Here is a 17,637-nt window from a genome sequence, read left to right on the forward strand (position 1 = left end):
GCACTAATGCATGTCAGCGTGGGTAGTGTGCATGTTATGTTTTTACCATTGGTTTTTGAAGGCTTCATTGCAATATTTTGGAATGAAACGGCACAATGTCACTAAAGAACCCATTACATTACCTATAATAGTGGTTTATTTCATCAGTGGCATTTATCCTTGCTGGAAATATTGTTTGTATAGTCATTGAGTGTACCCAGGCTTCAATCACGGAAGTTGCCGTTTATTGTTGTTTTAAAGAACCATGTGTGCATGTGTTCTCTGACGAGCACTTCAAGTGGAGCACTCTGTCCGTCAATTGGGATGTGACACTGGACCCCTTGGCGCCTTTCGTTCATTAAGAGAAGGCAAGTGTAGGTATCCATGCAGCCTCCCTCAGTTCTCCGTATGGTTCAAGTGCACTCCTGTTTGGAGAGCACTCCAAGTCCATCTCATCCCAAGCCCCATCACATCCCACACGAGAGAGCATCAAGTATTTTCCTCCCCTTGCACTCCCGTTGGGTCGCGCAGAACTTAAAAGCCATGGACCCCTTGGCGCCATGCTTTAGAAGAAGCCGGATTTCGGCGCCGGGTTTCTCTCCACTTGGAAACTTTGGAACCCAACCATGAAGAAACCGAGATTCATTAAGCATATAATCAAGAAAATGCTACGAGAAAGTTGATTATTGCGCACTTTTTACGAAATGACCCAGTTAGGGCTCAGTGGCTTCGCGTTTGTTTTAATTAATTACGGAAATGGACCTCTTTCAGGATGCGCTATTAGTGTCAGTGGCCTAGCCTGCCTGCTTGTTGGTTGAAAACTTCTTAATTCCAAAATGGGTTTTTGATGGAAGTCTAAATAAATTGGAGTTCGATTGAGGAAAAAATCGAGGTTCTTCGTTGCGATTATGACGAGGTACGAAATTATGGCTAATTTTGTCTTGTGGATTTCTGTATAGTGTGATATCGTAAGTATATGTGCTTGGTGTTGAGTTTTGTGATAAAAATATAATTTATCACTCAACCTCAGATAAATATACTATCCACACGAGACAGAAGCGATGAATTAAATTGCTGCCAAAAAGAAGGGTATCAATACTCTTTTTTTAGATGTTCAAAATAAGAAATCACATTTTCAGGTAATTTTTTTTTCATTCCCTATTAGTTTGTTGTCCTCACATCCCATACTATACGTGGGTTCGGTTTTACAATCTTATCCGCCTTAAGAGTTCTTCCAGTGTTCCTCTCCGGTCTATATTCACCGTTGCTGGCTACATTTTCAAGTCCGTTTTGGTCTTCTTTGTCATAGTTTTTAGAAAATAATGATCACGAAGGAGTCTTTATCGAAGTGTTGGTAGTAATGGGTAAATTTAACCGGAAGACCGTAGAATATTTCTTTAAATGGCATATACTTACCTCTTTTTCTCTCTTTAGAATCATCCCTACCTTGCGTGACCTCTGTTGTCCCTCCCTCCCCCAATATCCGACCACTACCACTCTTTTGTCCTGCAAAGTGAGACAACCAGTCCTAGAGGTAGACTATATGAGGATTTCATTGGACTCGTATATCTTTGTGGGGGTCGGGTTGGTGTGGTATCTAAAATACTCAACTCTCATCCCGAGTACAAACCTCGGCAGTGGATTTTTACCACTCTGTGTGTCTGCTCGTGCGAGCTATGTCAATAGCTCTTCAAGTCAAGTTTGTGTCCAAAAGCTGAATACCTTGGCGCCTGATGTTATGCGTTTCCAGGCCAGACGGAATATTTTTATCCGTGGTGCCCCCTTCCTCAATCCGTCATCAATTTCATTTAAACAATATTCTTCCCCAGTTCGTTACTTACGCTTTTAAAAGTATTATATCCGCGGATAGCATTTTAAAATTAGAAAATTATTTTTAATACCGAAGTAATTGTGGGTTTTGTCAAATTCTTGTCTATCGCAGTAACCACGTAAGGTTAACCTGGAATTTTGTAATATTTCACTGGAAAACCTGGAAATATGTGTGCATTTTTCTGCTTTTGTTGGCTGGATACCCTGTTATTAAAGTTTTACTTTTTCTACGATTTGGGTTACTCTTAATAATAATAATAATATTAAAATGTCTTTATTCGGGCGAGGTTGAGACTAGGAAGTCCCCTCTTCCACCTAACCCCTAAATCGGTTTCTCTTAGGTTTGCTAGCAAACGATGGAGTCATCCTGGTTGTCTACGGTGGTACCCATTCTCATTACTAGTACTGTTTCACCCTCCGCATTCGGCACCACTTCAAAAACGAACCCACACCCAACTGCCTGCTAGCAGTCCTCCGCGGCGAGCCGTATCTCTCCATTGCCACGAACTTCCACGCTTGCTTCACTTGCCTCCAGCCCCCTTGTCGTTACCACTCTGCTCCCCATATTCCTTCCAGCACCCTCTCCCTGCGCCACGTCTCTTTCCATTCCTCGGTTGAGGTGCTCTGAGGCTACTTATCTCTTTTCGGAAGGGGGACCAGGAAGAAGGGTCCGCTTTCTCTCCCCTACCTTCCCTCACTCTTGACTTCTTGCGGGGGGTAATTGGACCGCAGTCTTGAGCTCACGTGATGGAAGACGTTTCTATTTTTTTCTCTTTGTTTCAATGCCGGATGTTAATGCTTCTACGGTCGGCTAGAATAGTTTGCTCCCTGCGGTTAGGCGTCCCTCGAGAGGGAGGTGTCCGAGGGATCTTGTTTGGAAACAATCACGCCTCATGTTTTTTTTTTTTAAGTGGAGCCATTTTCGGTGAAGACGTCTGCGGCGCGCACATTACTGAAGGCACTGGTTACAGTCGTATGATTCCTAAATTTTACTCAACAACGATGCATTCTTACACAAAATTAGTGCGAGAAGTATAAAGGGCATTTCATGAGGAATTTGCAATACTTCAGGAGGTGGTAGGGTGGTAGACAATTTTAAGAATATTTTTTCCATAAATATGGGGTCGCAACTCGTTAGTTACTGAGGTATGGCAAGGCAAACATTTTTTCGATGCTCTTTGCAGTTACCTGAAAACTTGTTTTTCTTGGGTATCCAGTCTTTTAGAGTTCTTATTTAATGCTCTAGATTTTTAGGACATTAAATAATTAAGGTTGGACATAAATGTGGGATTATACATAGTTGCCTGAAACATTCTTTGAGATTTATTAAAATAGGGCTGTTTGCAAATACCAACAATGCCAATGCGCTATCTCACCCATTTCGAGATTAATCGTTTTGTAGCAATCATTTTCATAGTAAATTCGTATTTTTTATTCACATTTCACTATTTAAGAAAGATTTTCGTGTGGTTTTTCTAGTGTTTCACCTTTATCATCAACCGTGTTTTGCTAATGGTATATTTCTCTCCTTTTTTGACAAATAGTTGGGTCAGGTATAAATGAAATGGATACTTACGAGCGTACTGAAAGCTAACCCAATTCACACGTATTCAAATGTGTTTTGTGTAATGTTGCGCCTCTAAGACTCCGTATTGTGTGAGTCCATTGTTAAGGCCTGTTTACATGGGGCACGTAATTGCACAATCTGACGTAGGTACGATGGCGTAGCCTAAAGTGTGCCGTGCTAAGCGGTGAATTTCTCGAACGCAAGCGAGAATACATGTACGTGAGGTGGCAAAATAGCACCTGTTCTAATTTCGTTCGTGCATTCGCGCAATTTCACGCTATAATCAGAGATAAATGCATTTCTAACCTGCGCAATATACCTACCCCGTGTCAAATTGCCTTTAGAGCTTCTATAGAGGCAATTTGTCTGGTAATTTTTGGTGTTCCGTGGAAATAACTGGTTATTGTGAGCATAAGCAAGGGCCGCCTCTTTTGCTCTCAAAGTAGACTTTATTCTATTTTTCAAAGTAGGTATAGGTATGGTTAGGACATGCGCATGCTCAATTTATATCAATGTAGATTTTCTTCTTCGTACTAGGTTGTGCATGGTGATGAATCACTGATAGATACTGAAACGATAAATATTTGTCATTGGAATTCATTCATTGAGTTTTCTTTAATCTTTTGTGGGTGGTAGAACTTAGCGGTAAGATCATTATTTTTCGACATTCAGTTGTTTATTACGGGTTAAATTAATTCTGCTTTGATTTTACTGTGCAGTTTTCGTTCCATATACTCATTTTGTTGGTTGGATTCGTCCCGTCAAGAATCCTCGATAATAAGTTTTGCTCAGAGCTCTCTTTGGAATTCTCTCTCTATCATAGTCTTGGATAACTTACAAGCGCCAACAACATACACATCATCAAGGGCTTCATGTACTGCGAATCAGCACCCAGTGTGCGGATTGTGCTTCCTCGGCTGCCATTGGGCAGCGTACGAATTGCATCATCCTAACCGTCATTCCGGAGATAAAACGTTATTACCACTTCAAAGAGCATGGTCAGCTTATAGCACATCCGTTGTTTTTTGCTGGGTTTTATTATCTCTTTTCGAATAATTTCCGAATTATGCGGATGAAAAGTCTCACAAAATTTATCAAAGCAAAGTTAGGGTGATACTCTTCTTTATCTTCTAAAGATTTTTTTTCTTGTAGCCCTCCTTTTTGTTAATGCCGAAGTTTTCAAGATTGGCGCAGGGAAAATAAAAGCCCAATTGATGTTTTTATTGGTTCATATGGACTTTATTACAGACGCACACTCATTTACTTGTAATTCCTTCCTCCTAGTTTTTATCCATATGCTTGCCGCTCTTAAAAATACTTCGTTAAATATTAAGAATCTACTTATTTTATTCTCCTCATTTACCTTCTCATTCCCGTATCTTAAATACTGATATCCCCAGAAATGACTTTCCTCAGATAATTATCACATTATAGTGTTACCTTTCTCATTTATAAATTTTCTGTACCCCTCTTAGAACTCACCTTTTGGCTTAGAAAATTACTATTGCTGCGTCTACTCTCCTCTTTGATGTATCTTTGAACATCCCAGTTGTTTCTTTTGTGCGTCTTGATTGGTTATTACCTTATGAGTGGCTAATGGAATTTTTCATTATCTTAAATTTTTGTGGTGCCTGCTTGAAGTCAGTGGAAACTTTGTAAGCGTTCTGCTTCCATTGTGATTTAGGGTTGATTTTCACGTTAATTGTTTATATTCAACGCATATTTTGTAAACCCACGCATAAATATTGTTATTTTCACCATAAAATTTAATGAATATTTAAAGTATACAAAGTGATTCGTGGCACAGACTAAATATCTGGCTCTTAATTCAGTTATATCCCCTGCACATGTATTATTTATCGTAATTATTGAGTTTGGTGGAATTATTTGTTGTGTGTGTGTTTGGTTTTTTTTAACATGAAGGCGATTGGAGTCGTAGGCGTCATAGTGTGAATTTACGCGGTTGCTCTATTTTCGATCGGGAGCACACATGTGGATAGGATCGATGTATAAACAGGTATTCCCCGCAGACGGGAGGCAAAGTGAAAACAGATCTTTCGCAGAAGGCTCCTTTCCTTCTCTATCTAGAGAGATTATTCATAAAGGCATTATTAATATCCTGCATTGAATTTATATCTGTTACAATTTTTAGCATAATTACCGTTCAATGTCATCTGGGAACAATCATATTCCTCAGTCTAATAAATGTGTATCACTACGCAATAATACAAAATATATCACCGTCTCGACCGGAAAAAGGACCATGAATGGACTAATAGTTACTAGAGAGTGTTGTCGAACTTAATGGCAAATATTGTGAGGAAGCCAATTATTGGAGGAAGGAGCAGAATAATTAAGGATGATTTAATGTTATGGCTTATGGAATACAACATGCTATCAATGTACTCAGAATTAGCTGATTATTATTTGTCTCATCGGTAGATAATTCGGGTGTTCCAACCACATTCCATTGGTTTGTTAGTCTTCTTACATCTTCGTCTGCTTCGCTAAACTTGTCCCATTTCAATTCCTTTTGCTCGTGTTAGTCACCTGCTGGACCATTATTTTCGGTTGTTTTTCTTGAGCCCAGAGATCCATCCCAATTTCGGGACCCTTCGGTTAAATTGTGTTTGGGTTTTCCGGAAATTTCGGTATCCCTGTGTGAAGCTACGTTAAATATAGTACGCCGCTCCCTCTTTGAAAGCAATGGAGGAGCATAAATTGCCTCATTGAAGATATTTTTTCTCTGTAGACTCCCCTTTCGAGGCTGAACGTACGAACGAATCTTTTTGATGTTAAATGTCGAGGGTACTGTTGCTCCTTTTCACTTATACTTCTATATAAGGACGTACATTGATTGTGAACAAATCATCGTTACGACAGAAGTAATATTCGAGGGAAAGGTACATTCACTTGAAATGGAAATGTGAAAATTGGCGATGAGCAAGGACTTTGAGTGGTCTTTTGGTGTCAGACTATCTATTCCTTTGACGTCTCCCTTTCCGTCTTGCACTTTTCTTTCATCATACCAGGCTTAGATGTGAAGATCAGAAAAAGGTGTGGGTCTGTTGATCAAAATCCGGTGTCATATAACCAACCTTAAGGGAACTGCAAAATGAGTCTGCGTGGGATTTTGTAAACAAATCATTCGCACTCCATTCTGCCAGATCGAGTTTAGCAGTCTATTTCCGTCGAATTCTCAACATTTCCCTATATTTTTAGCCCGCCTGCATTAAGATGAAGTCTTCCTGCAGGAATTTCGTGGTACCTACCCGAGTACTCTTTTTTCTACTTTGGGATATGTTTTCAAGATCCGCGATAGAATTTAAAAAAGGAGGTGATTCATTAATCTTCGAAACATATTGTGGTGAATTTACCGCGCACACACATGCTTACCTCTTTACCGATGGAAAACAGGCCCCCCGCTGTGGTGGCCGAGATTGCAGTCTTATTGTGAGACAGTTCTGCTAGAATGCATGAAATGAACACAGGAGACTAATTGACGTTAAGGATATACAAACCGTTCTGTTAATAATATAGATGCAATTAATTAGTAAGCCTTTGTATCATGGCACAACCACACTCCTGTAATGTCAAACGACAGGAAACCCTTTTGTACTGAATACTCATAACAGAAAGAAATAAGCTTTACTTTACTTGAGGAACAATGAGCGGTGCAAATGACCCTGTAGTCGACGCATCCCTAAAAACGTATTTCTACTACCGCTAATTGTGGTTAATGCTGATAACTATGTCTTCTGAGGTTTCATCCTGGTAAGAGTGTTGAATTTTTGTATCCCGCCATGGTCCTTCAGGTGAATTTTAATAGTATTTCTACCAAACACTCTGCGACCATCCTCAATGGTGTTTGGCGGGGTGCAGAAATGCGGGTAGCCTTTAATTAGAAGCCCAAATCGCTACCCGCATTACATTCCCGCGCTCCAATGTTTGGTCTTGGTTTATTGTTATTTGAATGAATCTGCACTCCGTGAAGCGTCCTTTTATGCCACATCTTCCAGTTACTGCAGTCCCGTACTACAATTCGTGTGGAGAGTAAAAACGCCGCTCGTCGCATTACGTAAGAATTTTAAATGGGCGGAATGGATAGAAAGGATGGAGAGGTCGTGGAAATGTTAGTAAATGCCAGCGAGTTCCTATTTCTCGCTCTCGCGTCGGGCGCGTGGCAAAAAAGAAAAAGACGTTGCGTGCAGCACGCGTTTAAAGTGACCGTCCACGCCTACTCTTGTGGTCACTCTCGATAGAGTCGGAGTCGTGTGCGGTTGGGTCACGGACGACGGAGTGGATTCTAATTTATTAATATTTCATCTGCGCACATTGACGACGTCGAGGAATGAATGTTGTTCTGGTATCCGCTTCCACCCCGCCGTGTCGGTGGACTGGTTCTACCCTATAAGGGGCCATCTCGCTCGCCCTTACTTCGTCTTTGGCTCGTGGTGATTCACCACCACCCTCTTGTCACCCGACCGTGACTCGCTCGCTGCAGACGTGCACTGTCGCCAATTCCTGGCGATCCTTCGTCGTATCAATTCCCTATGCATGCACAGAAGAGTTTATAGGTAGGGTTGAAGCTGTGTGCAATAGAACTAAGGTAACGGGATTAAATTTAAATATTTCGCTAAACTGTTGTGAAGCCAATTGTACATCAATTCCAATTTCGATAGTTTCTGTACCAATTCGTTGATAAATTAATGAATCTTAATTGAAGATATTTCCGAAATATTCTTAGAGTCGTAAACTCAAAATCAAGAATGGTGGTTGCCGTTTACGTAAATGCATTTTCTGTGAAAAGCCGAGGTTCACCAGAAACTTTCTTTTTCTATTGATCATAACCATCCTAACCAGAAATAATTCGCTCTTCATTCATTGTTTCCTGCATTTTGAATTTAAATACTTAACGTAAGGAGTACGTAGTTCGTGCTATCCGGAGGGTAAATTTCATTCAATGGAATTGGGATTATATAACGCATTAATTCTTTTCTCATCATTGGGATTACACGTATTGTTGCCCATCATCATTAATAACATTAAGCTATGTACCTCTGTACTGCGTTTTGCCGGTAATGGTGAAGTAGTTAAAAAAATTTGGGAGTTTCCTACGCGAGTTTCGATGGGCAACGATGACCTGATTGGAGGTTCATACGTTAGCATTACGACTAAATTCAAAGAGTAATGCTGTACCTTTATATTCATAAAACCTTCAATTAAAATCTCATTGGGCAGTGAAAAGTGAATTTAAGTGACTGAAATTTCTCTAAATTTTACAGGGCAATCCATCGGAGCGTTTTTTAGTGAAAATTCGTCTTACCTCCGTAACGTCGTAATTGCTACAATTTTCGACTCCTGAGCAGGGAATCTGGGATCGAGGCTGCTTGTTGCTTTTGTTTCTAATTTATTTCCATTTTTATTGTTGCATTTAATTCAACGTTCTTATCATATTTAGCCCTGAAAAGTTAAATTTTCTACGTGATGATAGATATTATTTCTTTGCATATAATACTGAATGGATGCAGTAGGAATACCGAAAAATACTGGAGGAATACCAGTGAATATGGAAGGAGTATTGCTGGGTAGTATCTTCTTAGTCTCTGTTGGAGTACTCTTGAATTACAAGAAATACTGAATGCTGATAAATACCCAAGGAATAATGTTTCCTCGGAAAGTGGTCGCGGTGAGCTTCCAGTTAAGCGAGTCGAAAAGACGGCTAGGAAGAGGAAAGCAACCAATCGCAAAACAGGTTCGACGACGTACGGTGATCTTCAACTCTTTTCTTCGCGTCGTGTTTTCCTTTCGCTTCGCGTAAAATTCGCTCAATTCTGCGCACGTCAAAGCGGACGCGACCCGTGCACGCTCCCAGCAGTGTGCTTCCAGACCCTCGGCGTGGTTTAATGCGGATACGTGCGCCCGCCTCGGGGGTATTCACAGTGCCGTGTGGGGGACGAGGAATCCTCATGCGGCCCGCTTTGTGTCCGCGTCCCCTCTTCTTTTACCCCAGCCTTCCTTTTTTACTCTCTTCGAACCACTCCCTCCAGTTCGAACTAATCGAAGCCGCATCAAATCCGATCTCCTCATGGGCTCTCAATTGGAGAACATTGACTCTGGGGTTTGTCGCGTTTTATTGGCAGCGGTTGCTATGTATAGAGTTGGTGACCGCACTCTCAATACATGATCAAGTCATGGGTGGTGAAGCCGATGATGTCAGTCGAGTTCTGGATTTTTTTATGGGTGACATACCTCATTGTCAATTTACGAGCTTCAAAGTTCAACTTCGACGTGGGCTTTATGCGTAAATCTCGACTCTCCAAATGACTCCAGCCTGGAACATCTCTCTGCTGGCTGTGCAGACGGATCTCATTGAACGTGCTGTTAGAGACAATATATAAAAATACTTTTAAGTGTTGTAGTCCTCAAGATCTCACTTTATTTTCTCTCCATTCTCGTTAATCCTTCACGGAACTATTATTTTTAATGCTACATTTTAGTCATTGTTTTCATTTTCATCCTTATTTTCCCTGAATAATTTCTGAAAATTACAAGAAACAATGGTAAAGCTGATTAATCTACTCTTCGGCACGGAAATTACGTTTGTATCATAAAATATATTATGCCAATTTTCTAACACGCCTACGCGCTTGAAAAAACTTGTCTGACCCATTGTTTTTCTAGGTCGTGTCCAAAGTTTCTTTACTTCCTCACCTCTTCTATATCTCTTCGCTCGGATTTTGGTAACTATTTATTTTCAACCCTCCTGGTGTTCCTTTGGCTCCTCATGGCTGTGTTCCAAAATTGGCGGTTCTTTTCCACCTCAGGCGTCAAAACGGGGAAAAATGAAAATAAAGAAATGCTGCCTTTCCGCTTCATGCTTATCCTTCCGCTACTTTGTGGCGTGTGGTTTTGGGTCTCTCCCTGTCACCAACTGAACTAGCCCTCTGTGTATCCCTTGTGAACCTGTTTCATATCAGCGATTTTAAGTATGAACTTCGTCACTCTGTACTGAACCAGTGTACAAATTATCTTGTTTCGTGTGGGTCTGCGATTTTCGTTGTATCCTTAGAGTATTTTCGAATAATCCTAAGGAGCAGATATCGGATATGACCTAGGGATTACTCAAGGGCAGTGGGTAAATAGTTCAAAATATATATGGTTCGGTAGATCTCATTTATTACAACGTATTCAAGAAAACATTTATATAACAGATTTTACAACCTTTTAGTTATCACTCCACAATCAAACTTCATACACCCTGGTTTTAAAATGCATTAATTGTTTTTACAACTGGTCTCAGTTGGCTTTCTATATTTTTACATTGTTGAAAGCTGCGTTTTACACTTGACTATTTATTAAGCCAACTGCTCAAAGTGCATGGATGATTGATTTAGAAGTTCAATTTGGAGTGTTAATATCATTTGTTATATAGAAATATCACAAAAAATTATCGATTCGTGTTACTATAAAATGAAACACGAATTTATCATACATGAAGTTACAAAAGCGGCGCTTTTTTGCGTTCAGTATATACAAACGTCGAAACTACTCCATTTTATACAAAGTAAGAAATATATTTTACATAAATATTTACAAACAAGACTCAGTATTCTGTCAGTCTGCTCGTTTCCAATTCACGTTATGAAAATATAAAGGTTTACCTGCGCTTCCCTGTGCGACCGCAATTCAGTCCGCTCTTGGCAATCCATAGCACTCACTCCTGAACACATTCACACTTCCTAATTTATCGTAACGGCATTGCATACATTTTGTCTCACTTTCCACACTCGCCTTTCACTGAATAATTCTGAATATACCCAAATCTAATTCTTCACGAATAAACTGTAACGTGGGAACGTCTCACAGCTCCTAAACCCAATGCAGTTAGGAGTTGAGTCATTTCGAGCTGAACCAGAGGTGAGTTCTTGAAGTAATTGGTTTTTAATTTATTACAGGAACTGCCACTGATAAAATAACTCTGCGATTACAAAGTTATCAAATCTTGCTAAACCCAACGGATGATAGGCATTTGGGCTAACACTTCAAATGCAGATAATATTAAAGTTGCCTAAGCCATCGAAAAGCAGCGTCCACTTTTTTTAAACTCTCAGGCCCTCACAGCAACATCAAGTCTTGCGTGTTTCGAGAGATCAAATTCAGTCTAATTTTATTTTCGCAATCAAACAAACTTGTCGGCATCTTCCTACCAATTGCACCATTTTCACCACCACTTTCAAAGGAGATAATGACTAAACATCATTCACCAGTATCACAGAACCAAAATGGAGAGAATGTCTTTGGAATAACTTTCAGTGGAGTGACGCTTGTGTGTGCGTGCGTCACTCTGGATGCTACCTCAGCGCAAACGATGTGGATGGCTTTGGGCTGTCAGGGGAATCAGGCTTGTGAGGTAACGGCCGGTTAGCCATGGAAAGGGGGAGCTGATTATGGGAGGGAGACGCCGCGGCCGGACCTGAAGTCACAGGGAGTTCGGTGTACACATGGACCTTTGCATCTGTAGGCTCGGTATATTCGCACACTATGCCTCCATTGCTCTTCACCCTAACGTCAGTTTGTTTATGCGGATTGGGAGGGGGTGGCCGAGGAGGTTTATTGGGCGTGAGGAAAGTCTCACCGAGGGTACGGAGGAACTTAAAAGGGGTGTTCGGTGGTGGGGCGGGAGGTTCTGAGGCTTTATTCTCCTCACCCTTATCTTGAACCGCTTCCTCGTCCTTCATCCTGAGCCTCGGCGGTCTTGGATCACAGTTGCTGCCAACCCCGTTCACAGGAAGCTCGGTGTATACGTGCTGGGCCCTATCCCGCGGCTCCACATATTCGCACACAGCAGGGGCCTTCGGAGCGGGCCTTCTCTTGCGAGAAGCCTTCTTAGGCCCTCGCTGTGGCATGGGGGACCCGAGAGGAGATACTAGGGATGCGATGGAAGCCAAGGATGCCATTGAGGCCGATGCCGTCAGCACTGGCTCCAGTTTGTCCGGGGATGGAGCTCGCGTTCCTACGCTGTTGTATGACCTGGAATCGCGGTGCCTTCCTCTGCGTCTGCGCCCACACTTCCGCTCCTGTCCGCTGGTGTTGTCGCGCTTCGGTGGCTGTATGACGTCGTACAGATTTTCCTCCTTCCCTGGTTCGATGTCGTCGTCATCTTCGATGTCTTCGTCCTCGTTGTCTTCCTCGTCGTCCGTTGTGCCGACAGACCTCACCCTCCTGGCTGCGGCCTCCAACCTCATCTTCTCCTCCATCTCCCTCTCCTCCTCCACCTTGATCATGTCGTACAGGTGCTCTATCATGTCCCGCGCCTCGCTGTAGTTCTCCGGGTCGTCGAGTTTCTCCCTCAGGGCCATCAGGAGTTCCTGGGTAAGCTCCTCCGGCATTGTTTGCGTCGCCTTGTCTTCTCGCTCCACCTCCTCATCCTCGCCCTCTTCGCTGTCCCCTTCGCCGCCCAACAGTCCACTGCCCTCGGTGTCTCCCAAGATGTCCCGCGGCAGAGAGCGCTTACCCGCCGTCCCTTTCTCTGTCTCTTCTCTCTCCCGCATTTCGTTGTACCCTTCCACTGATAGTCTCGTGATGGAATCGGCCCCTGATATCCCATCTTCATCTCCTACCCGCGCCTTCCCGCCCGCCGCACCGTTTGATCTCCTGCTCATGGACAGGCTACTGCTCAGCCTCGCGAGCATCATCCACGGCCAACAACCTCCACGTCCATCATCTTCCTCTTCTACCACCGTCATCTGCCGTCTCTCCTTCACCCTCTTCCACCATTTACTGCGCCCTACCAAAGTTACTATTAGGATGATGCATATGCATATAACCACCGCGATGAATATGGTGTTGAGGATCTTTTTATCTTGATCCAACTCATTTTCGTCATAGCCATCTTCATCTTCGTCCAAGTTGGTGTAGACGACTCCCCCCGCGCCAGCAGCCGTGTCCGGTACAACAGTCACGGGTTTATGTCCTACAGGGTTCTCCATCGCATCGCATTTGGTTTCGATTCCACGGTCACCTTCCTCGTCTTCTCCATCTGTTGACGGGCAAAAGAGAATGGCGAAGTCTCTCATTCTCATGAATCCAATCGACACATTGAAGCAGCGGGCGAGGTAATTGTCAACAAGGCACATGCTGGTGTTGTATAATGTGTTGCTCCATTGATGAGGGGTCGGTTGATCCTCCAGTGAATCTTCTTGCTCTGCTGTTAGTTCCCTAAGCCATTTGATCATCCCACATCGGCAGCGGGAACGGAAGCGGTTGTCCGTCACGAACATCGCAACAGGCCTGTCGTCTCCATCGTCTTCCTGCGATGTGGTCCGGCCGCTGTAGTATGGAAGCAAGGACAAGGCACCATTGACTGTATCACCAAATACATTGTCCGTGATATTCAACTCCCTTGCTTCTTGTACCGCGCGTTTCAGTCTATTCATAGCGCGTTGTACTGCCATTTTGGGTTCTTCTCCGAGTTTAGGTCGACTGTCGTGACTCAGTGCCGAGGATAAAGCGATTTGCTTTGCTTCATCGCTTGTATCGTCCGTGTCGGTGAAGTGAGAGTACACTTGGAGCAGAGGCGAAGATGAGGAGGAGGTGGAGAAGTCTTCGGCAGCGTCGTGGTCGGGGATCGAGTATGCCTTGATGAGGCTGGAAAGGGCTCCTGGGTCGAGTTTGAGGAACGTGTTGTTGTGGAGACGGACGCGATCCCAGTCGCGCAAGGTAAACCCTCTTGAGCGCACGACCTGGAATACGTTGTCGGTGATGTTGGCCGATGCGACAGTGAAGTTGAAGGCTCCGCCGCTGACTTGGGTTATCCTGTAAAAATGTAAGGAAAATACGCATTAATGGCTTACACAGATGGAATTTGTTATTGTATGATTTTAGATCTGACATGGTCAGTATCGGAAATTTGTGCAATATTAATTTTATATTTTCTCTAATTGTCTTGCGAATATTTTAATAATTTCGCCTGTAGTAACATTACAGGTCAACTGAATGCAATGGTCCCGTAACAGCAGGAAGAAAAAATTATTTCATGGAATCTACCCAACTCCATATTTAACTTGGCATTCCCTAATTTAATAGACGCTTCATAATTTGTGTGCTTTTTTTATGTAATTTTTCAAAGTTTACTACCTAATGAATAAAAAATTATCAATCTATACAATTTGGATATGGAAAGTAAATAATTAGGTACGACGGCTAGTTCGGAGTCAACTACTGCATTCAGCAAGCTTTTAAGTTTATATTCGATGCAAGGTATGTACTCGTATTACGAATGACCAACGGCCCCAAATTCCCACTTTCCATACAATTTATTTGTCATTCTGCATTGATCCATTGATAATACAGCCATAGTGTCGGGGCTCAACTTACCAGGAATTGGAGATGGAAAATCGGCTGACGGCAGAGCGTATGGCCATATGAGACAATTTTCGTATGGAGACGTTGTTCAGGGACAAGCGGAAGCAGAGGGTCCTGCCACTGAAAGCTCCCGACTCCACCTCGCCGATCTTCACGTGGGACAGGTGTATGCCGGAGAGAGTAAGGGCAGAGAAGGCATCGCGACGCAGCATATGCACTTGAGATGACTCGATCCGAACTTCGGTGGCTGATGAGGGGAAAGCGTGGCGAGGAACCCACGGAATGGTCACGTCCCTGAGGGTTACCTGCTGTTGTGAGGAAAAAACGAAACATTATATAAGAAATTCGTCGGAAAAAAACACAACAACTCCATTTACTGTAGGAGCATAGCGTATTTCACTCCTAATTAAAATTCTAATTATAAATAGTTTTATTATGTATTGACAATTTTAATGCATCTCTGATTCTCGCACTCCCAAAACGTCTATAGAAAATAACTTGATGGGTAAAAATTTCATTGGAAATAAGAAACATATAATGTTGTTATTGCCTAAAACTCAAGCAAAGTTAACTTTACCGATTTGAAAAGATATTTTTTCGCATCTGAAATTACTCCATCAGACGCAACCGATGAATCCAACTATGTCAGCGGAAAAAAATGAAGTGAAAATAGAGATAATAAAATTTATGAGCACAAAAGTACAAATAAATGAAGTCGTGGGTTCCAAAACAGCACAAGTCTATTACACAAATGTTTTGGGACCAACCACTTGTTCTCTATTTTATAAGCTGCCAAAGCCATCATTTAGACTTTTCTCTTTTAATTGATACGTAACTATATGCATAGAAAGTCCTACTAAGTGGGCATGTGAAGTTTAGGAATTCATCCTTTTCATTGTGAGTTAAACGGATCAGGATTTTTTAATTGGAATATCGATACCATGGTTTATAGTTTCTACGGTCTATCTAAAATTCTTGCTTGAAAATAGGCATTTTATACGAAGATGTTACTTAGGGACAAGTGGACGTATAAGGTGCTCCCAATCAAAGCGTACAGGCTACTTACAGTTGTGGTGATACCGTTCCGCTGTGTTCCGTCGAGGGCGTCGAGTATCTCCGGGGTCGGCTCCACGGAGAAGGCGTATTCCCTCAGTTCCAATCTGGACACGTTGGACGCGTGGAAGGAGGCCAGCCTCCCGAACGAGGTGGAGTCCACTAAAACGTGGCCCACCAGCTGGACCCGCACGGACAGCGGCGGCCTCGGGCGAACGGCGATGTTGGAAGCGACGTCCGACCCGCCGCCCTGGGACGCCAAACCCCCCACGACGCCCCCGGCCGTCCGAAAGGAACCGCTCTCCCACGAAACCGACTGGCAGTCGTAAGCGTCGATCCGCACCTCCGGAGGCACTGGGACGGACCCTGCCCGAGACGGTGGAGTCCGCGGTGCCGGGCTCGGCCGGGCGCTGCGCCTCCGTCTGCCGTATCCCGCGCCCTGGTTGTCGGTCTCATCCTCTGGGCTGGGGGTCAAGAGGTCGTAAGCTCGCGGGAAGGATGGGTTCTTGGATGTGAGGCGCGATTGGACAGGCTGCTGTCCGCCCGCGCTGGGCGGAGGAGGAATGTAAAGGTTCCTCTTGAAAGACACTCGGCCGGCTGCTCGGAATCGTATCGAGGCGATGGCGGTGGTTCGGGACAGGCTCCCCGGATTCAGCCTGACCTCCGCGCAGCCCGATATTTCCAGTGCCAGTGCCTCCGGAGGCAGGGAGTTGTGGTCCAGAGTCAGTTCCTGCAGGGTTAAAGGAGAAACTTTTGTTAGCGATTTACGATTTCCGACGATATTTTAGTGCTAGGACAGGATTCATCTATAGGCGTGACCCCGAAGTGGTGCATGCCACCGTAAATTGTCCCCCTCTCCGTATTTGACCATCGCCATATTTTGTGATTGAGGGACTTAAATTTTATGTCGCAGGTTATACAAAGAATGTAAAAAATTTTTAGCGTATAGTATATAAAAGCTTTTTTTAGTATATGAAAAGCTTGTAAAAGCCATAATATAAATTTTTAAAAATTCGCAGTCATTTGACACCCAAAGTTATTTATTGAAGCCATGCCATTAGATACGTTCACTGGAATTCCGATTGTATACATGAATACAATATTTGTCAAGAGGCCAAGTATTGAACCGCGTATTTCCAGAAATCAGTTCGGAATGTACTTAACGATAACTTTGGAAAAAAATGTATTAATACTTGTAAGAATCTGATTTTATATTTCATGTTCAAGTTACGAAGGGTGGTAGGGTAGTGGCTGTCATTTTATACTCTATGCCAAGCTTGTAATATTTAAGGCTGTGGCTCTATCCCCATGTGCAGATAGTGCAGTGCTTAACAAATGTTTTCTCAATTAAAAATTTTCTCAGCACCACGTTGCGGGAGCTACATTTCGGCAAAAACCTTAATTGATGATGTTAAGCTATTTAGACCTGAATGATCTCTCTTCAAAGAAAAATATCGTTAATATTCAAGATAAAAACACATTGTTTTCTACGTCTACAATGTTGTCGTAACTTAACATCAAATCGTTGTTTAACAACGCTTATAATACGTACCATGTGCTCCGTTGTGAAGTTGTCTTATTGAGTCAATCGGTAAGTAGATAACTGGCCTTTCATACAATTGATTTATTGATTATCATAAGTCCAAGGACCATGGTCATGAACGGAAAGTTAAAGGAGAGACAAATCAGCCGAACTCTCAACTACTGGTTTATATAAAGTCTGAAAATTTGTAAGCTGAATGAAAATTATCTATAAAAGTTTTATGCGATGCCCGATGCCATTCAGTTATACGACTTCCGTGCTTTAACAATCAGCATAATCCTATTTTTATTGTGTTCCG

At 42.8% G+C, this 17,637-nt stretch overlaps 2 protein-coding genes across 3 annotated transcripts in view; one reads left to right on the forward strand and one right to left on the reverse strand.

Moving 5' to 3' along the window:
* Positions 1-17,637, forward strand: part of LOC124159030 (E3 ubiquitin-protein ligase MYCBP2-like) — a 324,405-nt gene that overhangs the window by 222,642 nt on the left and 84,126 nt on the right. The gene's annotated exons all lie outside the window — the stretch shown is intronic.
* Positions 10,534-17,637, reverse strand: part of LOC124159031 — a 33,697-nt gene continuing 26,593 nt past the window's right edge. The window contains exons 2-4 of the mRNA XM_046534519.1: positions 15,810-16,526; positions 14,756-15,051; positions 10,534-14,194 (exon numbers count right to left, since the gene is read on the reverse strand). Of these exons, the coding sequence (XP_046390475.1) occupies positions 11,731-14,194; positions 14,756-15,051; positions 15,810-16,526 (3,477 nt within the window). The 3' untranslated portion in view covers positions 10,534-11,730. The remainder of the gene's footprint in view (positions 14,195-14,755; positions 15,052-15,809; positions 16,527-17,637) is intronic.

This window comes from Ischnura elegans, chromosome 5, assembly GCF_921293095.1.
Source record: "Ischnura elegans chromosome 5, ioIscEleg1.1, whole genome shotgun sequence".
NCBI lineage: Eukaryota > Metazoa > Arthropoda > Insecta > Odonata > Coenagrionidae > Ischnura > Ischnura elegans.